General features: G+C 52.2%; 1 protein-coding gene and 1 long non-coding RNA gene across 3 annotated transcripts; one reads left to right on the forward strand and one right to left on the reverse strand.

Annotated features, from left to right (window-relative positions):
- Positions 1-541: 541 nt before the first annotated feature.
- Positions 542-19,984, reverse strand: SALL3 (spalt like transcription factor 3). Of its 2 annotated transcripts, XM_069568426.1 has the most exons (4): positions 19,882-19,984; positions 5,074-7,980; positions 4,517-4,857; positions 542-3,456 (listed from the first exon to the last, which is right to left on the reverse strand). In XM_069568426.1, exons 1-4 carry the CDS (start codon positions 19,961-19,963, stop codon positions 3,025-3,027), a joined length of 3,762 nt encoding a protein of 1,253 aa, XP_069424527.1. In that variant the 5' UTR covers positions 19,964-19,984; the 3' UTR covers positions 542-3,024. The 2 variants fall into 2 exon arrangements, with proteins under 2 accessions (XP_069424527.1, XP_069424526.1); XM_069568425.1 differs by having other exon boundaries at positions 4,517-7,980.
- Positions 19,985-20,361: 377 nt separating this feature from the next.
- Positions 20,362-23,695, forward strand: LOC138428544 (uncharacterized). The gene is made up of 2 exons (XR_011252490.1): positions 20,362-21,985; positions 22,509-23,695. It is a non-coding gene; the product is annotated as an uncharacterized lncRNA (long non-coding RNA).
- Positions 23,696-27,545: the final 3,850 nt, after the last annotated feature.

Genomic DNA, 27,545 nt, shown 5'->3' on the forward strand with positions numbered 1-27,545 from the left:
CTAGCTCTGAAATCAACAGGGTTTTAATTCCTAAGGCTCATGACATATGATACCTGCCGGGGGACTGGGCAGTTGTTTAGTGGTTAGTACCTTTCTCAACACTTCAGAAACACCCAGAGTCTCCCAGGTGAACTTCACTGTGGCTTCTAGGTATCAGTAGTTATTTTTTTAAAAGAAGAAAAAATGGATTATATATGTTGAAATCCAGGAGCTACTGACTTATGTAAGGTTTTATGCCTTATCACATGTTTTTGGCAAGGTAAAGCTTCTTTTCAAGTGAGGGGCACCCTTCATCTGGGACTGACAGGCTCAGGGAGGGCCCTGCACCTTCCTCTCTGGCCTGCTTCCTTGAATCACGGCTGGAGGCACAGCTATTTAGTTTTTAGGGACCCAAAGAACCGAGGTTTTCCTCAAGGCCCATCACGGGAGGGTCATTCGGAGTGCAGTCATTTTTGGACACTGTCAACAGTCTCTAGTCATTAGGCATTTTATACCACATCTTCTTCCGTCAAAGATGTAAATTAAAAAAAAAAACCCACAATCAAAAGGCTGTATTTTTATTTTAGAAAAAGGTGAAACATGAAAATTTCAAGACCATTCAAGACACGCTTAGATATGGCTTAAATCTAAGCTGTCAGACCTGACTGACTGTCCTTGGAGAAACACCACAAATATACATCCACCATCAATGACCATAACCTCAAATTCCACTTTTTCCATTAGAATAATCAAGGAACGCCATTCAGAAATAATAGTACATCCTGCATTTTATTCAATTCCATATGACAAAATAGGAACCTAGACTAAGACATCCATTTCAATCAGTAGATGTGTCAAGCCACAGATTTCGTCATAAAAAATATTGGATCTGGGTAACAACTCTGCACTGGTTCAGGGAGGGCCCGGCCCTGCACGGTGCTGCAATAGAAAAATAGTGTCTCTCCACCGTGCGGAGGGACAGCCTCACCCGGACACAGGCCGGGCAGTCTCACTGCCCGCTGCGAGCCGCCTTATGTACAGCACTTTACATTTCTCTTTTCTCACGGTATATACACATCTTTCTGGGAGGACAGAGCACTACATGGTACCAAATACGACCCCCCCAAAATAATCACACCAAAAGGGACACAGATAAATAATAACAACATTCACTGCTGAAACACAGCGACACCCAGCACCTGTTTTCTCTTCCCGGCACAGGGACACCCTCACCCATCCTGGGAGAAGAGCAGGTTCCCGGGGCTCACTCCATCCCATCTCTGTGGGAAACAGCGGGAGAGTTCTGTGTTTTTTTCCGACAGAAACCACCGCTAGGCCTGCTCATCTGTGAGGCTCTGAAACTCTGCTCAGTGACACGATGTGGTCTGCGCTTGCTGGGGCTATGTTAGGAAGATTGTTCTAGAGCTCGGTCTCTGCTGAGGCGGCTGACTGCCAGCCTCCTTCCTTGAGGCTCGCCTCCCGGCACTGTCCCCGGGCGTGATGACCAGGGGGACTGCGCAGTCGGAGGAGGTCCCGCTTTCAGACTCCGGCACACGTGCAGCACACAGAATGAGGTAGAACACACCACCTGTCCACACGGCCTGGCTCAGCTGAGCCGCTTGCACCTGCCCGGGGCCCTTCCCTGACTCGGAGCAGCTGACCGTCACCAGCAAAAGCCTGCACTTCGAGTGACTGGACCACAGTGCGCTTCGTTTGCATCTGAGAAGATAATAAATAAATCAGAAACCCAGAAAATGTCCCGGTTGTGATGGATTATACTGCCCGACACCCGGCACCTCTCGGTTTATTGGACACAATGCCAGGCCTGCAGGCAGTCGGGATCTGGTCCGCGGGCGTGTGAGGCAGCAGCAGAGGGGATGGCGAGATCACACCTGCATGGCAGCTGCTCGCTCCCCCCTCCCGGCTTGTGCTGGTGTCACAGCCCTAAGACGAGTTCACCAGAGTTTTGTCGGGGGTGGTCAAGCTTTTACATGGGCTTTCTAGAAAAGTTAAATCACTCAATGTAAGAAATGGCAGGCCCTAGTTTACTGAGGAACTGACAAGTCCTGGTGGTTTTCCTGGTTAAGGAGCACAGGTTTCTTGTAACGTTTGACCTAAGACTGTAACAGCTTTTTTTTTTTCATTTTCCTTCAATCAAAGTACTATTTATAAAATGCTTTACATCTTTTAAAATTTTCAAATTATAGACAAACCTCCCTAATACAAAATACTAAAAGTGCAATAGTATAAATTAAGAGTTTGCAACCACATTATACAAACATTACTTTTTTATTGTACAGCTTTGATAATGTGAAATATTTACTCACAACTGCTATAACGTTGTGAATAATTCACGGTGACGTCTGTCTGTGACTTGTTCCCAATTGCTGGGCTACAGACCACACTAGAGACCACTGTCCACATAGCAGCTACAGACATTTAAATTAAAAAAAAAAAAAAAAAAGGCTTGTTACTGACAGGTGCTTGCACACGAAAAGCATGCTGTTTCCTAACAGAACTTCACAATTTTGCCTGCATGGAAATCACCCACTTATTTATAGTAAAGCAAATCTTGCTTAAAAAAAAAAATTCACATAGCCAGATGTATTCTGCAGTACAAAAGCTTCCGTTATGGTCAGGCTGCATTGTCTGTGACCCGCATCATCTGAACGTCATAAATACTACAGGTGAAGGTGCTGTGCGGCACCGGCGTCAGGCGCACTGGACCGCGTCATTGAGATGAGAGTTGTAAAGACAGAGTTCAAGTTTCTAACTAATTCCAACAAGACCACTGGACGAGTTTCCCTGGCACGGGGCGGGCTCTGGAGGGATGGAACGGATGTGGTCTGAGCCCCTTCGGCTTCCAAGACGGCTCTCGGAAGACGTCTCTTTCTGACTCAAATCTATCTCCAAGGTTGCCGAGTTCCCAAGCTCACCTCGAAAGGTGCAACCAGGCAGTGCAGGAGGCCACCTCAGGCGGTCACCCAGTGATGTCTTTCCCGCTCCGGGTGAATCGAGATGGACACCCGCAGGGCAGGGACGTGGCTAGTTAATCCCAATCTCCTTGTTATCCTCAATGAACCGTGTGAACGGCCGGCTGCCTCCTGTGTCCGAGTTGGCTTTGTCCAGCCCTGCGATGGGCGGGCTGCTGCCTGGACGCGCCTTGTCCAGCCCGGCGGCCAGGGAGCCCAGCGGGGGGAGGGCGCTCCCGCCGAGACTTACGGGGAGCTGGGGGAGGCCTCCGTTCTGGATGACGGAGATCTCGTTGTTCTTCAGGGCCAGCCCGTTCGTGATGGCAGCGGCGTACTGGTTCCAAAAGCTGGGGTCCACGTTCATGGCCCGTGCGGCCAGATCCTTCTGGAACATCTCTGAGAACTTGAGGGCGTCGCCGCCCAGCAGGGCCATGGGGTTCTCCACTGACAGGCGGCGGCCACGCCTGGCGGGAGCGTTGTTCCACATGTGGGTGCCCATGTGCACCTGTGGGGACAGAGCCACACCCGGGCGTGAGCACGCCCAGCCTCCGGTTACAGGGCATCCGAGGCCAGGGGGCGCCTTCCATTTCCTTTCTGCCCCCTCCTCCCCAGCCTGAGCATTCATTTGGGACAACAAACTTGTTAGGTGAGGTTTTCTGAACATCTGAGACGTGAACCTGCAACACTCTTTTCGTCCAGTACAAGGCAAGCTGACCGATGAGCTGATGGACGCCCCTATCAGTTCGCAGCTGGACAGCATGATTTCCCCACTAAGGTGTCAGACCCATAAGCCACCCGGAGGGTCCCAAAGCTCCCCCTACACCCAGATCGTCTTCTGCTTGGAACTCCTGCCTTTCCTGTGCCTTTCTCTGGTTTTCTCCCCAACACAGAGGGAACTTCTGGGCACCTGTGATCAGCAAGGACCTCAGGTGGCCTTCCGGAAGTGGAAGCCACGTCCACAGTGCCTACTGAAGGGGGTCGCTGAGACCCCACACGCAGCTAACCTGGGCTGGAAAGCAGCACGCTGGCCCGAATGGCTCCGTGGTGCTGGCCACACACCCTGCTTCCAGGGAAGATGGGCTGCCTGGCTGCATCTTTGATACCAACGTTCTATCATCGTACCGTTTGCCCCTGGCCCTTGGGCTGGGAAGCTTCTGCCAAATGCCCACTGGGCCCTCTTGGCAATCACGTGGACAAACCCACAGGTCAAAGCCCTGGCCTCTGGACAGGATCAGCGGGGCTTGTGCCACGTGAAGCATCTAAAAGCCTAGCTATTTTGGTGCCAGTGGCCCGCTGGACTCAGGGCAGCAAGTGTGCATCTCCCCAACACCCTGCAGCCACTCAGGCGGCACCAGCCTCTCAAGGGGAGGTCAGATTGGCACGGAAGGCAAGCTCCTCGCTAGGCCCTGGACGTGCGTGGGAGCGCCACATGGAACACGCGTCCCTGGGCACACATGCAAGGCAGACTCGCCCATAACACTCATAGACACGGCACACGCACGCTCTCTCGGGGGTGCCCCTCAGCCAGAGCCATAGGAGGCAAGGGGGCTCCAGGCAACCCTCACCTTGAGGTTGCCCTTGGTGGTGAAGGCTCTCCCGCAGATGGTGCAGCCAAACGGCTTCTCCCCAGTGTGGGTGCGCTCGTGGATCTGCAGGGCGCTGGCCGAGGAGAAGGTCTTCCCGCACGATTGGCAGTTGTGCTGCTTGGGGGTCCGGCGCGGTGGGGGGGCCAGCATGGGCGCGAGGCCAGGGCTCATCACCGTCGGGGGCCCGGGGGGCACCTGGACGGCAGCCGGCAGCGGCGGACCCTCGGCCAGCAGGCCGGCCTTGCTGTGCCCATTCACTTCCGTTTTGATGGTGGTGGGCGTGGAGCCAGGGCCCAGGCTCGGGGTGCCCTGGCCAGGACCTAGAGCAAAGTTGGGGTCAAGCAACTGGGGAGGCAGCTCTCGCAACCTGTGGGTCAGTAAGTGCTGCTTTAAGTTACCCAGCGTGGAGCAGCCGCGCCCGCAGGCCGCACACACGAACGGCCGCTCCTTTGTGTGGCTGCGGAGGTGGATCTCCAGGGCGCTCCTGCAAGCAAAGGGCTTGGCACAAACAAGACACACAGTGCTTGCACACTTACCCCGATCGCGGCTCAGGAACAGCAGGCTAAAGGGGGCCTCCTCCTTGATGGCTGGCCGGCCCGGGTGGGTGGCCGTCAGGTCCAGCGCCCCTCCATTCTCGGGGCCGGGGGGCGGGCTGTCCGGCTTCTCCGTCTTCAGCTGGGTCTCCTGGGGCTCCTCCTGGGCGCCAAGGCCCGGGGACTTGGAGGGCAGGCTCTCACTGTTACTGTTCCCGGGTGACAGGGCCTGCAAGGAGGAGGACGACTCAGACAGGGCCGGGCTGCCCGCACTCCGGCTCTCCAGGTCGCCCACGGCCGAGGACGAGTCGTTGCTCAGATGGTCGCTCTCCCCAGACCCATTCTCCAGGGACTTGAGGGCACTCAGCTGGGGGCAGCTCATGACCGAGTCCATCATCTTCATCTGGTTCTCCAGGGCGGCGATGCTGGAGATGACGGAAGGCGGGGAGGGCGGGCAGGAGCCCGAGAAGGCCAGCAGTGGCTTGTTCGGGTCGCCGCCAGCCACGTCCTTCAGCTCGGCGTCATCCTCCAGGGAGTTGTCGTCCATGTCGTCGTCGCAGGCGCTCAGGGTGTCGGCGGCCTTGTCGTCGTAGGGCAGCACGGCGTCCATGGCATCCTGGAAGCCCTCGGGCAGCGGTGTGTTGGGGATCTGGCCCCCCATGTGCATGCGGATGTGCTGCTGAAGCACCACGGCATTGGTGAACTTCTTCTGGCAGATGGGGCAGGAGTGCTGCACGCGCAGGGGCGGCTTGGCGCGGTGCACGCCGAAGTGCGTCTTCAGGTTGCCCTTGGTGGTGAAGGCACGCCCGCAGATCTTGCACTTGAAGGGCCGCTCGCCCGTGTGCGTCCGGTAGTGCATCTTCAGGGCGCTCTGGCAGCTCAGCACGCGGTGGCAGATGACGCACTGGTTGGGGTCTGCCATCTTCTTGTCTATGTTCTCCACCAGCTGCTGCAGCTTGGAGGTTTCGGACGTTTGCATAGAGTCGAGCAGCCCTCCGAAGGGGAACTTGGCCTTAAATGGCTCGGCCCCGGCCGGGAGGACCGGGCTGCAGAGGCCTGGGGATGCGCCGCTGTCCGCCAGGGCAGATGCGGTGGAGACCTGCCCCGCTGTGGCCGGGAGGTCCCCTACCCTGGCGTTTGTGCAGGGCAGGCTCACAGGCTCGGTCTTGGGCAGGGAAGATCCACCGGGCGCCGGCTGTGGGGATCCCGCAGCCACCGGGACGCCTGCCTCGGAGCTGGTCAGGCCTGGGGACAAAGAGGGGCACTCGCTGGACGCGGGCGAGGGCCGCTGTGGGGAGCGGCTGGCGGGGGTGAGGCTGGGGGAGTCCACGTAGCTGCCGAGGCCCACACCCGGGAGGGTGGGCGGGAGCTGCAGCCCCACCGAAGTGGGCACAGTGGGCAGCGCCGGCTTGCTGTCCAGCCAGGTGGTGACTGGTTTCTCTGGCGGCAGCGACATCCCGTAGGGAATCCCGGAGCAGGTGGGCACGTTGTCCAGATACTCAGGCACCGGGTAGGGGTTCATCTGGATGTGGGGGTACTTCTCCTTGTGCCTCTGGAAGTGCACCTTCAGGTTGCCCTTGGTGGAGAAGCGGTTCCCGCAGATGTTGCACTTGAAGGGCCGCTCGCCCGTGTGCGAGCGCAGGTGGATCTGCAGGGCACTGTCGCTCCCGAACACTTTGGCGCAGAACCTGCACTTGTGCTTGAAGAAGGGGTCCTCAGTGCTGGCCTTGGGCTCGAACACCGACACGTTGGGGGGCTTGCCCTTGCGGTGCTTCATGAGGGCCGACAGGGGGTCCAGCGCGTTGGCCGTGGCCGCGATGCTAACCAGCGGGTTGGGGAAGATGACGCTGCTGGCGGAGGTCTGAGGTAGCAGTGGGCTTGGCAGGCTGGGCGCCGAGCTGAGCAGCGGCCCGGGCCCCAGGGCGGGGGGCGTGGGGGCGTTCTGTGGCCGGGAGGCGCCCCCCGAGGCGCCGGCCGCTGGGGCGGAGGCCGTGGAGGTCGCGGGGGCGCCAGAGCACGAGGGGGCGCCGAGCTCCGGCGCCGAGGGGCCTCCGCCCGCGACGTGCGGGGTGCTGGCTGTGGACGCCGGCGTGGCCAGGTGTTGGGGGCCCTCGTAGGCCGCCGGAGGGGCGGCGGGTCCCTGCGCCGTGGCCGCGGGGCCGGCGCCGGCCGAGAGTGGCAGGGTGGGGTGCGCGGCCGGCCCGGGGTGCAGCGGCGGCCGGGAGGGCGGCAGCGGGCGGCTCATGAGCGCCACCTGGCTGCGGATCTGCTCGATGAGCTGCAGCTGCTGCACCTGCTGCTGCTGCAGGGCCACGAGCTGCTCCAGGATCAGCGGGAGCGCGGCGGCCGCCACGCCACCGCCCGGGCCCGCCGCGCCCGCGGCCCGCGAGGTCTGCGAGAACTGCGCCACGGCCACCTTGGTGCTCAGGAGGGTCTCCAGGGTCACGTTGGTGCTGGGCATGCCGTAGGCCGCCCCGGGGGCTGGCTCGGGGCCTGGCGGCGGAGGCGGCTGCCCCACATGCGCCGCGCCCGGGCCCTGGAAGCCCTTGTCCGCGGGCGCGCCCACCTCCATGGGCTCGTCCTCCCGCTCCGGCGCCCTCGCCTCCGCGGCCTCCCCGCCCTCCGGGGCCGCTGCCGCCGCCGCCGCTGTCTCTTCGGCGGCCTCGCTGTCCGCGCGCTCGCTGGCCGAGCTGGCCGGGGACGCCTCGGGGAAGTCCTCGGAGGGCGGGGCGGGCTCATCCTCGCCCACGATTAGCACCAGCGGGTTCTTGGTGCAGGCCTCCTTGTGCGCCAGCAGGTCGGCCCACTTGAAGAATTCGGCGCAGCACTTTTCGCACACGTGTGTGTCCTCGCCTCCGCTCCGGCTCTCGTTGCCGCTGTCCGCGTCCTCGGCACCCTCCCCGGGGGCCGCTGGAAAAGCAAGACATTACATCAGCCTGGCCTCAAGAGACAGCCCGCCCTCCATCTCAAAATTTGGCACATAAGTAAAATCAATATTTTTTATTCTGTACAAATTACCCCACTTCAACATTTCTGACGTCCTGGCGTGTGTATTCTATGGCTCTTTCTAGCTAGCTAATCATTTTCTTAGCACAATCCATCAAATTATGAGGTTCTATCAATTGTGGATACTGCTGCTTAATGAAATTCCATAGAAGCCATTGATTTCCAATATTTTCATACAATCTGCAGCCACCCTGTCTGTTGGGTACAAAGCCAGCCTTCGATGGGCTCATTAGGACTCCCCTACCATCCGGCTTCCTCATTTCCAGCAAAATCAGAGATGCCTTTGCCAGTTCGCTTAACATTGCTAAACTAATCTGTAACCTTTCAAACTCACGTCAGCACCTGACAGGGGAGCCGGCCGCAGCCTCTCTCCTGGGCTCGGACCACGGAGATTTATTATCTTTATGCTGTGCAGAGACATTACAGATTTAATGTAATTCTACAGAACTTTCAAATCAATGGGCATTTATTTCATGGAGGAAATTTCAGCTAAATACTTTCATTTGTAAATATAACAAAGAATATATAAGCACTTCTTACATCTCTGCTCAGAAAAACAATCTCCCCGACTTGCAGTTCGATCAACACATCAATCCTGTATCTTTCTAGCGGGTGCACTTGCCTCCAGACACAGTGCTTTTCTACATTTCAGGATTCACCAAACGAATAACATCAATATAGTCTGTGCCTAAAATTAATCATGTTTAATACAATTAATTGCCTCTGTCAGATGCAATATTTCTTGGCAAAATGAACCAAAATTATATGTTATTGTTACTAGCCAATCATGTCCCACAGATTGTTAACAAACTAGAAATTATATATTTAAAGTTCATTTATGTTGACATGTTTAACATGAGAACATTGTAGTCAGACACACTTTTTGTACCTATTTTCATCTAGTCACATAGAAAGACTTAGCAAATTATACGCTTGTGCCATGGTGGAAACCCTCTAATTGGTTACACATGTTTAATCACTGTTGTAGGCAGCGACTTGCCGACTCCCGTTACCCTCTTGTGCCGAATAACAACCCTGTTTAATGAATGATTCTCATTCACACCTGATCAAATAAATAGCTATACAGGAAGGAGAAACCAACATCCAAGGACATGCCCAGCTCCTACTTTCAGGGGGGCTGGGGTGACAGGGCCCCCTCAACGGGGTGCTCAGGCTCCCTGTGCCGGCCTGGGTAACACTGCCTTGCAACTGCTTTTTGTCAACTTGCGGATGGAGTGACAGCGACAAATCACCTGAACAGAGACAAGTGACAGCCTCAAGCCGGCCCTTTGTTGTCGTGCGCAGTGGGGTGTGAGCGCCACGCATCCTCAGGTCCACATCCCCGAAAACCGTTTACTGTTGAAACATCAACAAAAGGATTTGCTGCGAAGCCTCCATGTTTTCTCATTTAGGGTTTTAGGGAAAGAAGGATTTGGCACTGATCTCAATAAAGAAATCTGACTTGTAAAAAATATCCTGTGAAAACATTTAGTCCCCCTGCTAGAGAAGAAAATAAAACTATAATTCGAGGTTGGTCGGCTGCTCTCCACAAGACTGCTATTTCCAGGTAATTTATACGTGCCTTTAAAAAATTATTAGCAGTGTTCAATTAGCATTTTCTTAACTGGCTCAACCATTTGAAGGGGAAAAAGTTAGAGCTGCAGCCCATAAAGACCTGCTAGACTTTTAAACTAAATTCAGTGCTGAAGCTCAGACTGCAAGGAGCCTCCTTACTGCACAGAGGCAGGAGCGGAATCGGTGTCTGTAATGAGGTCGAGTGTAGCTGGAAGCAAAGACATGGCTGATTTATACTGCAGATAGCAGCGTTAACAAAATAAATACTTGGAGTACTTAACTTTGCTCTATGTATGCAAAATCTGATCTGAAACTCGCAAAGGTTATGGAACAGGGCAGGAAAAAAGCCTCAACTCTTCAGGTAAATAATTTCTTAATGATAAGAAAACACGGCCTATCTCACATTTTAGTCCACCTATTTTAAAAAGGCAAAGAATCTCTACAATTTGTTCATAACAGTGGGTTGTTTTTCTGCAGACCCACATATTAAAAAAAGCACTAGTGGATATTTTAAAAAGTTCATCTGCATTAAGCAATCAAGTTGGAATCAGTGTTATACTGTATCATAAATAGTATAATTATCAGAACACAAAATATTCTAAAAGTTAATTTTAACAATTTAAAGCTATGATATAAAAGGCCAGCCATAGTCTTCATAGTTTTAATTTTAATATTTTTAAAAAAGAAAACTACAAAAAGAGAAAAATACAGAGAAATTAAATACTGCTAATTTTTTGAAAAATTATTTTTACATCTTTATTCCTCAGAGAAGAAAAAAATGTATAACTTACATGGTATACAAAAGCATTCACATGGTATATACGTTTAAAGTTTTACACAATTAAACACAAGTGTATATTTTGTCCAAGGAATATTTTTCATTTTCTTTTCCAAAAAATTATTATTGAAGTATAGTTGATTTACAATGTTGCATTAGTTTCAGGTGTACAGCAAAGTGATTATTTTGTATATATACATATTTATATTTTAAATCTGTATTCTTTTTCAGATTCTTTTCCATTATAGATTATTAAAGAATAATAGTTGAATATATAAAAATTGAATATAGTTCCCTGTGCTATATAAGAATATATTTTTTAATATGGAGTATGTATTGGGGACAATTCACTGAGAAAATGCTTAGAAATTGGCTGATTGCTGGATCACTTAAAGTGCAACAATTGCTAGAAGAATTTACTTTACGTTAACTTACATCTTTATAAATGAGCATTTCCCAGATTTTCTTTGTAACAAATTATGGCATGTGAAATAAGGAAACAAGATTTTATTTTACACTGTACTTTTCTCTAAAGTTTTAAGAAACCCAAATAAATCTCTATTTACTTTAAAGATACATCTTTACATTTTCATTGGCTTTTTTCATGTGCTAAGTATGCGGGGTTCACCTGCAAAGTCAAGAAAGCTGGGAAGGTAATTTCCTCCTGCCCCCATTGCAGGTTAGCAAAATTATAACTGTGTCTCAATTGTAGAAACCATGCACAGAATAATATTTAAGCACTATCTACCGAATAATAAGCCATTTTGTTTAAAGGAAATTGATAATTACCTAAACACAATGAAGATATTCTTGCCAAAGTAAAATAAACTTCCACTGTATGCCTCTAAAATTGAAGAAGGAAAGCAAAATTGGAGAGAGGAAATCGGGTGAAAATGGCATTCTGAACATTAGGGCCTGTTAGTTCATTATGTTAATGAACCTAACAAAACAGTGGTTGGATTTTACAAGCGAAGTTTCATAATAAATTTGCCTTTTAACTAAAACATATTTAAGAAACTACAATCAGTGAACAAAAAAATTCCTCAATACAATTCATATTTCTTATTGAGGGCAAATAATTTAGAATCACCACCTATAGTTTTCTTACTGGGGTCTGCATGAAATATGGTAACACGATCACTTCAATTGTTAATTTCTACTTGTTTCACTATCAAATCCGAGTGGGATTAGCATTCCATGAAAGTTATAGAGAAGCCCAAATTTCACAAGACAGTCTTGAATGCAATGAATACAAATGAAAAGAGTCTAATACGTCACATGTGGAATTGAAATTTTGGGTGCAGATTTTAAGAACGTTTTTAAAGAACAACAAGTACTTCAACTGAATTGGCTGGGAGAGAAGAACCAAAGCGAGCCTGTTTCACTGGGGACAGAGCTCTTTAGAAGCAGCAAGACTGCACTTGAGTCCAGAGTGAAAGCAGCGACCTTATGTCGCGTTCGGGGTGAGACGCAAAATAAGTTGTTAAAACTTGCTTCTTGTTACAGTGGCTACACGCATCGCGTTACAGCGTAGACATGCTAATCAGGAAGTACTTATCTTTAAAAAAGTGCTTTCTATAACAAGAAAACCCTCATAGGAAAGATCTGACAGCAGCTGCAATTTTATCATATAACGTATAAAGTCCTTTAATCCTGCCGTTGTGTTAAGCCACTATTGTGTCGGATTCAACTATCTTTTAATTGAACTTACATTGGAAACTGGCTTTTGCATTCTAAAAGTAGAAGTTATTACATCCATTTGTTGATATGGCTTTAAGATTTTTGTTTCACGGTAAAGCCATGTCCATGAGCCACTGTAACGACAGTACACGTTTGAGATATTTATTTCCAATGCAATAGGAAATTCTTTCTTCCCAAAAGGGACAACTGAAAAACAAGCATTGTTAACATTATCATTAATGTCAAAATAATTTATTTTTCGCATTTTGGCAGATCAATGACTTAAGAGACTTCAAACTGCAAAGAGTCAGGGGCTTAGACTGTGCAAGGGTTAGAACTAGTGGAGAAAAATGCCAACCAGTGCACCCAGGAACAGAACTTGGGCAGGAATCTTCCCTTCTTGGTCAACAGGAGTATTTGGTCGAGGTTACCTTCTGAAAGTGCCACACAGCTTTGCTGGACCGACTGAGTGTCCACGAGAAGAAGGAGCTGTTGTGAAAATAGCCCTATTTTGCTAACATGAAGGATGCACTGGCTGTGGCTGCCAGCCCGGCGATGGGGTCTGTTCTCCTGGACACAGTCAGGAGGAGGGACACGCAGGAAGCTGAGGCTATTTCAGTTGGAGAGGAAATGTGCAATTAGTTTACAGCTAGCCCCACACTTACTACTTATACATGAGATTTTCAGGGTTTCTACCGCTCACCATTCAAGCACTCCTGAGCACGTGTGCCATCTAGGGTGCCACAGGAGGGGCAAAAGGCTTCCCTCGCCTTTCAGAGAGAGGCCTCCAACTAGGGAAGGCCTCAACGGCAGTATTAAAAGTACATATTTTCCCCCTTCTCACTAATAAAAACACGGAAGATGTTTAACAAAAATGTCCCCTTTATAACTCTCTGGATGTGAAAGGACCTCCCCTTGCATCATCTCTCTCTCAGCTCCGATTCCTGGTCTGCTATACAATATACAAGGATCATGTTATACAGGGATCAGGTTTTCACTGCCTGCAAAAGCTAAGGTGGTCTTCCAAGTAGAGATGACCTGGCAGAGTGCTTACATGCCCAGTGATCTTTTTAAGCTACAAGTAAAAAGCATCATGGTAATATTGATGAGAATATTTGCCACATGATGCTTTCCTAAAAAAATTCTAAGTGGAGTTCTCAGTAAGGCGTTTTTATTCTCTGCATCCTGGAGGTAGTACCTTGTAAATAAGTAACCACTTACACAGAGCAGTAAACAGGTGTTTGATAATTTTGTTGATCAAGCTCAAACTTTCACCTTGATTCTGCTACACTTTTTAATTCCTTTTAACAAGACGAGAAGCAAAACTTGTTCCTTATGGGAAAAGGGATGTTAATCTCATCACTTTAATTAGTAACTGGGAAACAGACACGTGGGTCTTGAGGAAAGGAAACTGTACTTTTCTCCTGTGCCTTTTCCATCCCTTAAAAATCTAAGAAGCATTTTTCAAGTTTTCCCAAATTGTTAGGAGACACTATTTTCTTGCAAATTAATTCTTTTTAACTCCTTATGATAGCTTTGAATCCCATAAAGAAAGATGAATTATCACATACTGAGCCCAAGCTGTGAAACAGGAGGAGACAAATAGAGACCCCTACTGTGTTTAACAATGTAGAAGAAATTCCAGACGCGATAGAAAAATTTTGTCCTTTCCCTAGACCTCCAAGCGTGTGCGCTCGGAGCCGGACAGCGGAGGGCGCTCGCGCCTCGCCCAAGCCGCGCTGACCCGCAGGCCGGCTTCCGCCGACTCAGTGGCCCACGCCTCAAATGTGTTAAGGACGGACCACCTGTGGCACAGGCACCAAACGCCTTCTGTTTAAAAGGTTTGCGGGTTCTCCTCTGCGGGGTGAAGCACCGGGGAGGGAGAACACTGTTTCCTTTATGGACGCACGCAGCTGGAAAGCAGCCACAACGTTCACTTGTCTTAACTATCTGCCCGACGCTGTATCAAATAATAAGATGTTTGTTGCACTTCAAGGTTGCACAATCGTTCTTTCATTCAGATATTATGCTGTAATCACCCTTCCGATGAATGCACGGATATCACTATCTGTGCCTCACGAGCAACGCACAAACCTGAGATTCGGCGGCCAGTGCAGACCATTTCGATCAAAATTCGGGGAGGGGAAAAGCACGGTGTGTGCTGGGTCACTTTTTTGGTCCAGATAAACTCACACATGAAACTAAATGAGCTACTCCACCATGCATCTGTGCAGCCAATTGCCTAGGTCCTCCCCCACCTCCTCACTTTCCATATCCACCGGCACAAAGATAAAGAAATAAGCCAAGCCTCTCGGATGCACAAACACCTGGCCTGAAGGGCCCCGCAGCTGCGGCACTGTGCGGTGTCCAGGAAGAAGGCGGCCATCCGTCGACTGTGACTGTCGACTCCTGCACTCGGCCTCAGGTTATTAAATCATTTCCAGGATTTGCCATCACCTCAGCACACTGTTCCATTTCTACAGGGGAAGTTTACACATGAGCAAAAAAAAAAAAAAAAAAATCCTCCTGGAAAAGCTCTGCCCGGGGGCTGAAGCCAGCGTCTGCCTGCGCTGAGCCTACAGTCAACGATCAAACCGCGGTCTGGAGAGGGCACTCAGCAAAGAGGACCAGGAATGCCGAAGAATTAAGACCAAGAGCCACGGCACCTGCAGGGTTAATTAAACAGTTCAAGATGTAACAGCCGCACAAAAGAAAACGGGTCTCTCTCCCTCTTGGAGAACTATAAACACTTGGGCTGAACTAGCCGGGCATCTGATAAGCCCAGCAGCACAGGGCAAACCTGTAGGTCCCCAGTCTACTCCCAGAGCCAGTGTTAACACTTAACAGAACACTGGTGAGTCCTGTTGCCAAGGTCAACAGCACAGATGCACTAATTGTATTATGAGCTTGACATCTAGTGGCCACCCCTGGCAGGGCAAAGCAGGCAAAGGTTAAACCAGCAGGTCTGCTGCAGCAGTGCTCTGAGCCACCCACCTCTGGTAGAGCACTAGGAAGCTGCAGTCCCCTGTAAGCCCACCTTCTCACAGATCCCAGGCCACCAGGCAGGACCCTGTGCGGCCCCAAGGCTTCCTGGAACGCGGAGGGGGAGGGGTCCCGGATGGTCAGCAGGACTAATCCGGGATGCCTGGAAGAGACAGGCCCACGGAGGGGCGCCTGGATGCCACCCCAGAGCCTCAGGTCTCCCTGGACCCGCTCTCTTGCCTTTAATTAACAAACAGGCCAACCCTGATCTCTCACATAAACAGAGCCCGTTACATTATTTTATTATTTCAATTAATATTTCACACTTGCTGCAATATGACTTGCCTTACTCATCAGCTTGGAAATTAACTGCTTTCGAGATCACACAAGTGTTCAAATTAGAGAGAAAAACCTAAGGATAGGGCTTAAGTTTATGTCAAGTAATAGTGAAAAACTGAATATAATCTTAGGACGGGGCTCTTTTTTAAAATATAAAAGTTTATGTAGAGTAATAGTGAAACATGCAGTGTCTACATAGCTTTTACTTACGCCTGGTCTTATCCGGAGTGTGGGCAGCATCGCACATGCTGTGAGGGCAAACCTGGCCCACCAGCGGCAGAAGCAGCTCTCGTTTTCACGAGGCTGCTCTTAGCCTGGCAGCTGGTCAAGAAACCATGAAGGAAATGAAAACTAACAAAACAACAAAACCTCTTCCTCTTGTAGGTATTATTTAACAATTCTCTTTCTTGAAACTGTTTCCAGCCTTAAAGGATGGGGCATGACCTCATTGGCAGTTAAGCAGGTTTTTATTTCATGCAAATAAAATACTTACATTTAAGGATGTTAAATTCTAACTGGGGTTCAGTACACAGAACGGAAACCTTGGTGGCACCTTTGCTGAATTCTCCCCAAAAGAAAACGTTCTCAGAGCTATCTTGGGGTGAATGGCAAAGCCTCTTAGAGACTGTAGTTGAAAATGAAATCTGACCCACTTTTGCCATCATCTTGTATACAAAAAATAATCAGCTTGCTAAGTAATTCCTGCTGTTGGTCCATACCTTCTTCCTTTTCTGGATCTAAACAGACCTAAAAATATTGGATTATGCATAGATTGTGGAAGTTTAAATGTGCCTTAAAAAAAATCCCTAACTCTTACATAATCAGCTCTTTCTCTGTACGGTGTGTATTAATTGGCAGACTTTTTATTGGTCGCCAAATTATGCATTTTTAAATAGATTAGGATTTTAACTGCCATTTTAAAAATAAATGTTTGCAAATTCTTCTTTTCCTTTCCCCGCCTGCTTAACTTACTCCTTACCTTTCATGTTTCAGAGAAAACAGTCTGCCTACGGATGTTAGAAAGTGGCTTCCGTATTGTTTCCTTTTGCAATGCTGAATTGTAAGTGTGTGAGTGAGTGCCCTGAGCGCTGAAGGCAAATCATGCACAGACAGATAAAAGAGAAAAGATCTCAGCACCCAGGGCTGGGGGCCTTCTTCCCCTTAATTTAAACACAGTCGATGAATACCACTGGTAAAGTCTTAAATCACAGGATCACCACATTTTAAAGGATTTTTAAGATAGCCATGTAACTGTGAGTTGACAGAAAATAAAAAACAAACAAGATACAGGATGGCAAACTGCTTTAAATTATAATATTCTTTTGTTCTTCCTTATATACATATTTTCCTTCTAACGACAATAAAATATATCCCTCATTTGTATTTTATCCAATGAAGGATAGCAATAATACACCTTTTAAAGCTCTTAGTAGGAGTGTAAGTGCTGTTCCGTCATTAGAAGTTTTAATTAATTTTTCTTAGAACAAAAACATTCAGCTGGCTCAGAGGACTTCAATATTGGTGGCATACATTTAATTAATTGAATCCTAAAACTGCATCCCATTTATTTCTAAATTTTCAGAAACAGGAAGGGAACACTTTGCAATTTTAAAAGATAGTATCTATTGGGAATGTAAGTCGAGTCCCAGCCATCCTGAAAACACGTCTTTAACAACAGAATAACTTTAGAACTCTATGTAAATCTTTATTGCTTTTTCCCATTCTACATACGTCATCATAGTTCACTTTTGCAATAAGGTCTGGAAAGCACTAAGGCATTTTTGGATAGCTGTCTTTTCACTGCTTGCCTAAAAACTAAAGCCTGAAAAATAAGTCACATTTCTCTTTTAAAAGAAATAAAGCCTTTTACTGTAAATTAATGTGACTGTGCACCTCTGCCCCGCCCATACCATACTAAAAATTTTGCACAGAATATTTGTTTCATGTCATTATCAAGAACTTTCAATTTTATTGCAGGCATTCACTGGTTTAATTAACATGTAACACCCAAAGTGATACAAAGGAATTATTTACTTCCTTTCTAAAACAATGTAAACTTAGTTCACTTATAACTTGATGCATAGTTTGTTTTATTTCCACTGCTTTTAACAAAATATAATTCTGAGAATATCTGAATTCATGGGGGAGTGATTTAATTTTCACAACCATTTATCTTTAAAAAAAATATTTTACTTAATTCTCCTAATGGCGATCAGTACAACAGAGTAATACATACATGAACATTCCTTAAGTGAACAGAGAACAGAGTATCTTTTATGCTCCATGAACAATCAGCTTCAGAATAATTAAATCAGAAAGAACTATTTTTTAAACAGTTTGCCGGAACAATCGGGGGAACACACTCCTTGACTGAGACTCAGCCCCAGACAGGCTATTTTTGGCCTGTTGCAAAGTATGATCAGGAACTGTGGCAATATCTTGATTACAACTCTGAATGATTGTGAAAAACATAGCCTAGACAAAAACTTTAATCCCATGGTGGGTTAAAAAAAAAAATCCTGAATATGTTTCACCCTGAAATAAATTCAGTAACAACAAGAGGAATTCAAAAGAGAACTTGTGAATAATTTACTCCATCTTAGGTTTTCAAATAAGGGCTCTGGACCCCTCCACATGCTACACTAGGAGGTTCACCATGCTCGCATTTCTGAAGTGAAATTAAAAATGAATAGCAGTGCCTCGGCTTGTTAATTGTTAAATGCAAGGGGTTTTACTCTATTAATTAAAATATGCTTTAATAAAAAGAGACATTGCACATTTTGATAACGACCCTACAAAGCTGAGAAGTATTTACATTGTTGCATTTTGGGGCGGCTGTGAAAGCCGATTTTAAGCTATTCAGGAGCCACAATAATAAAGCTTTAAAATTCCTCACTGGGATGCAATGTAGTTCTTTTGAAGGAAAGACTGTCTTTCTCATTCGGCAGAAATAAATCCATTCATTTGATCATGTAGTCATTGAGGGCAATAGAAAACAAACCAAGTGTGAGAAATTCTATGTGATGAAGTAAACAAAACAAAAAAAAATCCATTTCCATGACAAAAAGATTCTTTGTCCTTAATCTACCCACCATATGCAAGCGTTTCTTTTTAGCATATCTCCCGTTCTAATCTTGGGTGACCAGGCGACACAGATAAGAACCTCTTACCTCCGCTGTGACAAAAAAGACCCTCACGAGTTCACGAATTTTATTTAATTCCTGAATTCCCAGCCGCGTAAGAAGCCTTTGCTCCCTTCTCCATTCCGATGTGGACGAATACCTGCTTTGGCAAACTTTACGGCACCGCTCGCTAAACTCCTCAACTCCTTTTATTTTCTGCAGCCTAGCTCCCAAAGCAAAGATGCGTATCTACTCTAAACCACTTATAATAGGTTAATCCAAAAAGTTGGCCGGCCTGTTTCGTAAGGATCACACTACTCGGTGCCCGGACTCCGGGCAAGTGCAGGGTCGCCCCGCGTCCCGCGATCGCCCCGCGGCCGCCCCTCCCGCACCCTGGGGACCCGAGGGCGGCGCGAGGCCCGAGGCTTCACTTTCCCGGGCTGGGGCGCGCCAGGCCAGCCCGCTCTTCGCCCGGAGCTAACTTTCGCGGCTCCTACCTTCCCTCCTGGATGGGCAGGAAGTCCCTACCCCCAAGCCGACTGCAAAAGTGGCCGCGGTGCCTCCAAGAGCAGGAAAAGGCCCAGAAAACCGAGGCGACAGAAGCGTGCCGGGTCCTACCGCGTGCACGACCACCCCCCGCGCCGCGGGGCAGCTCACCCGGGGTTAATTCCCAAGGCGGCCATTAGGAAAGGCCAGGCCACACCGACTTCCTACTCGCCTCGGAATGGGATCGCTGGTTTGCCGGCGCGCCCGGACCTCTCGGGCTCCGCGGCCCTCGGGGCACAACCAGCGGCCGCTGGCCTGCAGGGGAGGAGGAGGCCGCGGTCAGGGCGGCGGATCCGCTCCGAGAGCGCACCGCCTGGGGCGCCGGGCGCCGAACAAAGCTGCCCCGGCCCGCATCCGGCGGTGGGAGATCCCGGGACGCGTCCTCGCCGCCGCGCTTTCCCGAGTGGGCGCCGCGATCGCAGAGGCCAGCCCCAGTGTCCAGGCGTGGGGAGCCCGGGGGGCGGCGCGGAGGCGGCAGCTCGGCCCCTCCCGCCCGCGCCCGGCTAGGCGCGCCGGCCTCCGCGGGGCAGCGCGGGCTCCCCGCGGTCCCCGAGCCCTGGCGCCTCCGCGCGCAGCTCAACTCGCGGCGGCCGAGCCAAGTTTACTTCGCCCGAAACTCCCGCGCCGCGCGCCCCGGCGGAGGACCGGATCCCCAGGCTGGCCTTGCCCGGGCCGAGCGCCACACGGCAGGCACCGGCTCGCGGAAGCCCGGGCACTTTCCGGGTCCGTGGGGCCCACGCTCCCTCCAGACGCCCGGCCGCCCCGCGATCCGCGGCCCCTCACCGTGCTCGGGAGCCCCGTCCGGCGGCGGCAGCTCCTCGTCCGACTTGAGATGCTGGGGCTTGGCCTGCTTGCGCCGAGACATGCTGCTAGCGGCGCGCGGGCCCCTCGCAGGGCAGCGGCATCAGCGGGGCGGCCGGCGGGGACGGCGCGGGGCGGCCGGGCGGGCGCGGGGCGCGGGGCGCGGGCGGCGGCGGCGGCGGCTGCGCGGGCCGCGCATGGGGCTGAGCAATTAGGCTGGTGAATAATGCATGGCCATTAGCAGAGGGCCGCGCCGATTGGCCGGCCTCCAGCGGACTCGGGCGGCCTATGCAAATGAGGCCGCGCTCGCAATTAGCGGCCGCGCGGCGAGGAGGGGCCGCCGCCTGCGGGACCCGGGCGCGCGGCCGGCGCCGCCTCACATCGCGGGCTCCGCGCGCTCCGGCGCCCGGTGGCGGCCCGGCGGGCCGGGAGCGGCTCCGGCCGCGGCGGCCGCCCGGCCCCGAGCGCAGGCAGCAAACTTTGGCGGCGTCCGCGCGGCGCCTCTCCGCCGGCGCGCCGGGCTCGCCCCTTTATAGAGTGTCTGCGCCGCCGCCCGCGCCCCGCGCCGCGCCCCCCCGCCGCCGCCCGGCGCCCCTCCCGGAGCGGGCGGCCGCGGGCAGGGCTCCGGCCGGCGCCTTTGTCTCTCCCGGCCGCTCGGGCGCCGAGCCGCCTGCTCTCCGGGCGCGGAGGGCCGGCCGGCCGCCTGCCTCCGCTGGTCCTCGGCGTTTCTCCGCACGCCGGCCCCGCTTGGGCTCAGGTGGTGTCCCCGGCTCCGGACCTTCTCTCCGGGCTCGTGTCCGCTCTTCGGGCTCCCCCGGCGGCCGGCCCGGCCCGGAGGCTCGCGGCCGGAGCGGAGTGCGCACGCCGGGGTGGCGGGACTTCGGCAAGACCAACTTTCCGGTTCGGAAGCGGCGCGGGCCGCGCGGCTCCTCCCCTCCCCTCCCCTCGACCCCCCTCCCCTCCGCTCGAACCCCCTCCCCTCCGCTCCCACCCCCGTCTCCCCGCCTCCGCCCCCCACCCCCGGCCCCTCGACTCCTGAGCGCCCGCCCCGCCCGCCGCCGCCACCGGGGCCGCCCCGGCGCTTCGCCCGCCCGCCGGGCCTCCGGGCCGCCTGTGGCTCCTTAAATCCGGGGACAGGGAGGGGAGCGCGGGGCTTCGCGTCCCACCCCCAGTTCCCTAGCCTGATGGGAGCAGTGCCGGGCGCCTGTGGCGTGGGCAGGGAGCGCAGGATGCCCGGAGGCCGCGCGACTGAAAGTTCTAAGTCCACAAAAGTCCCACGCGCGGCCCACCGCGTTCTGGACTTTTGGGGGTGATGTAGGGGGAGCAGGTGAGGGGTCGCGCACGTCCGAACCGGCCCCGCATCACCGGGCGGCGGGCGCCGCGCGCTGCCGGCACACGCACCCACCCTCCGCGGGTTATCGGGCGCGCGCCTCCGCCCCCGCGCGCGCACCCCACCCGTAGCGGCGCACGCGCGCCCTCGCCCACTCTCGCGCGTGTCCTCCGTCGCGAGCGGCCGCCGGGATGTGCTCCAGGCCCGTCGCTGCCGAGCTCGCGCCTGTGCCCGGAGCCCCAGCATGTCTTCTTTCATTTCCTAAATTTATTATTTTTGTCTTCGCAAGTGGCCCTGTCTGGTACGAAGCTTTGGCACAGATGGCCTCCCGGCGCTTCCCCCAGGGTCGTGTGCTGGAAGGGAACTGCTAGCTCGCAGACAGCCCCGGGCGTCCGCAGGGCTGCGATCTCCCCGAGTGGCTGGGAGCGGGGCTCTGACTAGTGGGGACCCCGGCCCCCGCCCCCGGGTGGACCCCGGCCCTGCGCCACTCGCCCGGCTCTCCGCGAGTTGCTTTTCCGTTCTAGAACCTTCCCTCTTCTCAGTCGGTGTTCTCCCGCGCGCCTCTAATTGTGTAAGTTTCACGAAGCAACAGCTTTGGGCTCCAGGAAAAGCGCAGAAAAATCATGCAGAGGAAGGAAGCGCACAGGTTGGAATCGTCTCCAAAGAGATCTCGCCACCGCTTTTGCCACCCCCTCCCAACCAGATTCCTGAAGATTGGTTTTGTTTTGCTACTTGGTGGCAGGAGTATTCACTTAGGTAATTTTGTTTTTGAAAATAAAAAGTGGAAAATGAAACATGTTCGAAATCTAGGGTTAACATCCTCCCCCACCCCCCACGGTAACGCTTTTATAGCTAAGCTGGGAGATGCAGGGAAGGTCTGTTTCGCCGGTGCGCCGTCAACTTTGGCAAATGCTGCTGCATTTTAGGGACGCTCTCGCATCCGGCGCAGAGGCACTCGGCAGTGAAAAGTTTCTAGCCAGGGCTTTGGGGCTAGCTGGCCAGGAACTTTCCTGGGAAAAGAGTGGCTAAGAGGAGGGGCGAGGCAGGGGCGGGCAGTGGTAGCGAGTGGAAGTTTCTTGCAGAATTTACAGGACAGCAGGAGTTTGGGGAAGTTGCAGCGCCGCAGCCGAAAGGTAGACGTCTGCTTCCCAGCAGAGAAAGACCCCAAAGCGGCCGTCAGTGGGTCGGAGTCCTGGTTAAAGGTGCACTGCCTGTTGTGACCTGGTTAATTCTCTTTTTTTCCCTTCTTTTTACAAAACTTGACACTTTGGGGGAAAAGAAGAAAATGGAAGTTCTCGCGGCGTCCGAACCCTCTCAGAGGAAGCCCGCGCCCGGCTCCCCCGCAGCCTTCGGGCCCCGTGGCGGCGACTCCTCCACTTCGGGCCACTTCGCGCGCACCGGCCCCCGCCTTTTTGTTCCTAAAGCCATTCGCCCGCCTCCCCCAGCCCCCACCCCTGTCCCCCACTCTCTGCGACCCACTGGCACGATTTCCTTAGGTCTTTCCCGGACTTCCAAACGCCACTGTCTAATTCCGTCGACTCGCTTTGCATTTTCTACGGTGTGCGGTCGTGGGGTGGATCGTAAGTCCCTCCAGCGAAGGCGAATGTCAGGCCCCGGCCCTTTAGCTGTAAGAAGCGAGCCGTCATATCGCAGACGTGTCCGCCAGCCGCGAGGCGCTTTGTGAGTGGGGAGACACGGCAGGCTGGGCTTGGCTGCGGCGGACGCCAGGGCTGCCACAAAGCGAGCGGCCGCGAAGCCGCACGCCGAGCCCGCGGTCCGACCTGCCGGGGCGCGGGGTGCGGTCCCCGCCCAGGGCGCGCGCGGGGTGGGGCCGGCGGGACGTAGGTGCGGCTCCACCTCGTCCCCCGCGCTCTCTGCGCTCGGATTTCGTTGAGAAGATCGAGCAAAGACTTGGACAGAAAGAGCCAGGGATTCAGCGGAAGGGGAACCTACAGAAATTCCCCGCCAAGGCTGGGTGGTGTGGATCTGGAAACCTTTTAAAAGATTGACTGGGGTATTCAAGATCAATAAAATTAAAAAAAATAAAATAAAATACAAAGTAGAGGCCGAAAACAAAAGGCGAGTTACCTCCTGAGCCTCCTGTTCTCCTTCGCCTCCCTCCACTGAGGTCTGAAACTTTAAGTGTTTTTATTTAGTGCAGGAAGTTTTAATGAAAGCATACCTGTCTTAAGTTCGAGTCCCAACAATAGCTACAGTGCGAGTCGACAACGTGTCAAGAATGGTGTTTTCACAGATGAGGTACCAGAATGTGTCCTCAAGTCTCGCCCAAGCGAAAGGACCCCCGGAGCTGTGCATCAGAGGTGTGGATACCGACGTGTGCAGGCAACACACAGGTCTTCACCGTCACATGACCGCTGTCTATTACAGTATTGTAATACCTAAACACTATTGCAAAAACAAAAGTTGGTTTTCTTCCCTATAATTAAATCTAATTTGTTAATTGTCTTTACTCTTGCAATGTTGTTTTCATCTTTGGAGGCGACACGTTATTATTTTGTCTGCTTAATAATATTATTTGCAAATTAATACTGTATATTTTACATTAGTGGAACATATAATTAAGTGTTTGATTAATTTGTATCATTTATTCAGATACTACAGAAAGCGTATCTGGGATACTGACTTGACAAGGGAAGGTCAAAGGCTTGGTTCTGTCTCAATGTCCCGGTTTATTGAGTCTACCTGGCTCTTCAAAAATGAAAGACAGCTTTGCATAAGGTGCATTGGGCACTTTATTTACAATGTGCTTATTTTCCCAGCTACTTTGTATAAAAAGTATTCAAAGATTAGAGCTTTATTATTATTTTTTTTGTTTCTTTTCATTTTTTCCCCTCCCAAATCAAAGTTGGATTCTTCTCTCTCCCCTGTCTCTGGTTCCTCCCCCACCCCAACTTTTGTTTTTAGGTCCTTACGGTTAAAACCAGCATGATTTTGTGTCTTTAATGTTGTGACAAGTGACCGCTAATTGGTTCTCACTTGAGCAAAGATATTACCATACTAATATTATTATTGGTAAGAAGAGGTAATTGATAACACCACCTGCCACTCTGGGGCAATCAGGATGATAAATGTTTCCATCAACAGGAAATCTGTGCTGGGTGTTCCACAGCCCAACGCAAACAGCATGTCAAGTGCCAATTATAAAGATGTTTCTTTTCTATTACATTTGGGCGGTGGGGGGGGGCGGGGTGCTAGGAAACGTGCAGCCAAAAACTATACTTATGGTTTTTTGAAAACGCATTTTCTGAGCTTCGCGCTCACCCATTTGAAATCACTTTCCCCATAAAAATAAAATGCTCTCCTTAAATAAACTAACATATAGCTAACTCCCCTGCCCACACTGCACACAACTCCTGCTGTTACCCTCTTTGCTTTCAACACTATTGAGATAAATATGTCTAAATATATTTATAGATAGGAGCCACGTGTGTAGTTATAGAAATCCGTCTAGCTCTTTGTGCTTCACAGTCATCTTGCATGTTCATTACAGGTCAGCTTACAGCTTCACATGTAGGCATCCCAGGCAAACATTCCATGGCTTTTTATGTCACACACAGAGAACAGCACAGAGTCATTCGTCTTCACACTTAGCTACACAAGCCATGTGAAAGCACTTCTTTCTTGACCACTGAGCCGCATATCTGGGCTGTGGTGGACGGGCTGGGGCACTTCAACGCGGATGATTCCTTAAACAGTGGCCAGCTAAAACCTTGACTCCCTTGCCTATGCAGGGAGGCTCAAACGATTATTAGCTTGCATTTTTAGATGCAGGCCTCAAAAGGCGAAATCAGCTATTGATAATTGCAAGAAGTATACAGCAGCTACTGTATCGATCGGCTTGTCCCTATTCCCCTGGTATGGGAGAGATAAGAAGACTCAGTCTTTAGTGCAATATAATTTCTTTTGACCTATCTGCTTGCTACAGACTTATGATGAATAGCCGGACTGGTTAAAGTCCTTTATCACGAAAGTTACCCCTTGATATAATATTGATTCTTTATAACTAGCTCCAAACACAAAAATCAAACTGTCCACTTGACCATCATCATCATCAATATCATCACAAAGCCTCCGGAATAAAGATCAGCAGCAGCCTGAAAGCGCTTCCATAATCTTCCCAGCTAATCTTTATTTGCTGATGATGAAAAGAGGGGGGAGGGGCGGGCCAGAGGGAGAGCGAGCGGAATGTCATTTGGACGAACACTATATTTATATGTGTACATACATGAGGCCGAGCGAGACCCGGCCTCTCCTCCGGAGGGTGCGTGGGCAGAGCGACCTTCCTCTGCAGGGCTCGGCCGCCCGCAACACCACCCCCCCCCCAACCCCCAGGACTCGGGAAGCCGGGAGGCCCAGGGGACTGGGGGTCTAGGGAGAGACAAAAAGGGTTCCACCCGAGCTGCCTGACGGGAGACACAGTGGGGAGACCCTGGCCTCCTGCTCCCTCCAGATCAATGTCGCGCGTCCTCGGCGCTCGGGCGGGCTGCACTCCCGGGAGCGCGGGCGGCCCGGGGCGCACGCGGTGCGGGTTCGCCGGCCTGGAAGGGCCGCGCCGCCCCGGGCGCACATCAAAGGCCGCGCGGGCAATCCTTGCGCATTTCCCCCAATTACTGGCATTTCCTGCACCCCCCAGCGCCTGTCCGCCCCGCCCCCCGCGCCAGCTCGGCTGCCCGGCGCGGGGACGAGCGTGCCCGGCGGAGCGAGTGCGCGCGTGTCCGCTCGCCGGGGTCCCCGGACCTGGGGGCGCCCCCGCGCGCCTAGGCCTCCTCGAGGCCGCGTTTCGGGCGCCTCCTGGGAGGAGAGGGGCTTTGGGTGCGGCGGGGGACACAGGGAGGACGCAGGAATAACCTCCTCGGACCCCTTGGCCGCACCTACAGGCACCGAGTCCCCGGGGAGGCCTTCTTCCGGGCCTCTGGTGCAGTGGGCGCCGAGGGAGCCCTGCCTTTGAGCCCGCCCCAGTCCCTTCCCACTCGCGTCTCTGCAGCCCTCCGAGGTCGCGGATCCAGTGGGAAGCGGGGGTGTGAAAAGCAAGCGAGGCCTCAGCGCGGGACCACGTCCTCCTCGGCTTTCTAATCCTCTGGGCGGCGGGGCGGGGTCCGGAGGGTCTTCTGTTGTCCAGACGCCACTCAGTTTGGAGAACGCGGCCGGCTGTCCCCTTCTCTCGCTGGACCCACCCCGTGGGACTTACGGGGCTCAGTGCAGTCGCCGGGCATCCCGGGGCGGAGTGGGGGGCTAGGGGCAGGCTCCACCCACCCAGCCCCAACCCGGGGCCCGGGGCACCCTGCGGATCGGAGGGAGGGGCGCGGGCTGGGGAGCGGCCGGCTCTGCACGACGTGTTCGCAGAAGTTGTAGAAAGGCAGGAGCAACTTCGATGGGGCGACCGGTAGGTCCTGGCTCCTCGTGGTCACAGGCGTCACTTGCTTCAGCTCCAGGCGCTGCAAAGCTCAGAGCTGACACTCTGTTCCGCTGGCCTTGCGGATGGCCCCCGCGGTGCCCTGCCCGCCCGCGGTCCCGGGTGGACGTCTGCACTGTGACCGGATGCACTGGGCCTTGCCCGGAACGGATGCTTTCAAGCTGTCCCGGAAGGTCAGGAATCAAGGAGGAGCAACAAAAATCGTACAGATTAGAGTCGGTACATCCTCCTGAAAAACCATCAACAAAAGAAAACCAACCCCGTAGCAGGACTGACAGCCTCCTGCTCAAGCCGGGCAATCAGGCTGATGAGCTAAATAAATGAGCAGGTCTGTCCAGACACGCGGGCCCCTCCATGCTAAGGGCTGTGCTTGGCCTGCGTGGCTGAGAGCCAAGGAGCAGGCTGTTGCTCTGGGCCTTCCTGGTCGGTGTTGGGCAAGGCCCAAGCTTCTGTTCTTACACGTGCGAGGGTGGGGTTGGGGGGAAGCCAGGACATCTCTGCTTCTCTCTTCTGAATTGCTGGCCGCTGCTGAGAAATTTCACTTAATAATGTATTCTGCATTTTGAGCCTTGTATGTCTGATTCATCCGGACTTTTCTGTTTGAAATCAGACATGAGGGAGTGATGCAGAGGCATTTCCTGCCCTTCTGTGGCGAAGACACTGGACCCCCAAAGACACTGATGTTCTTGAAATCAGAAAGTTAAGAAAAAAAGAATCCTTTATAAAAATTTTAATCAGTGAGTGGACAGTGGATTTCCCTAAAGTCTGGAGATGTTTGCACTCTGTGTGTGTGCTCTGCTTTACGAAGACCTGGTGAATCAGAATTCATCAGGTAGGAAGTTGAAGGGGCTGTGACTCGATCTGCAAAGGATTCTTCCCTTT

Source organism: Ovis canadensis, chromosome 23 (genome assembly GCF_042477335.2).
Source record: "Ovis canadensis isolate MfBH-ARS-UI-01 breed Bighorn chromosome 23, ARS-UI_OviCan_v2, whole genome shotgun sequence".
Classification (NCBI taxonomy): Eukaryota; Metazoa; Chordata; class Mammalia; order Artiodactyla; family Bovidae; genus Ovis; species Ovis canadensis.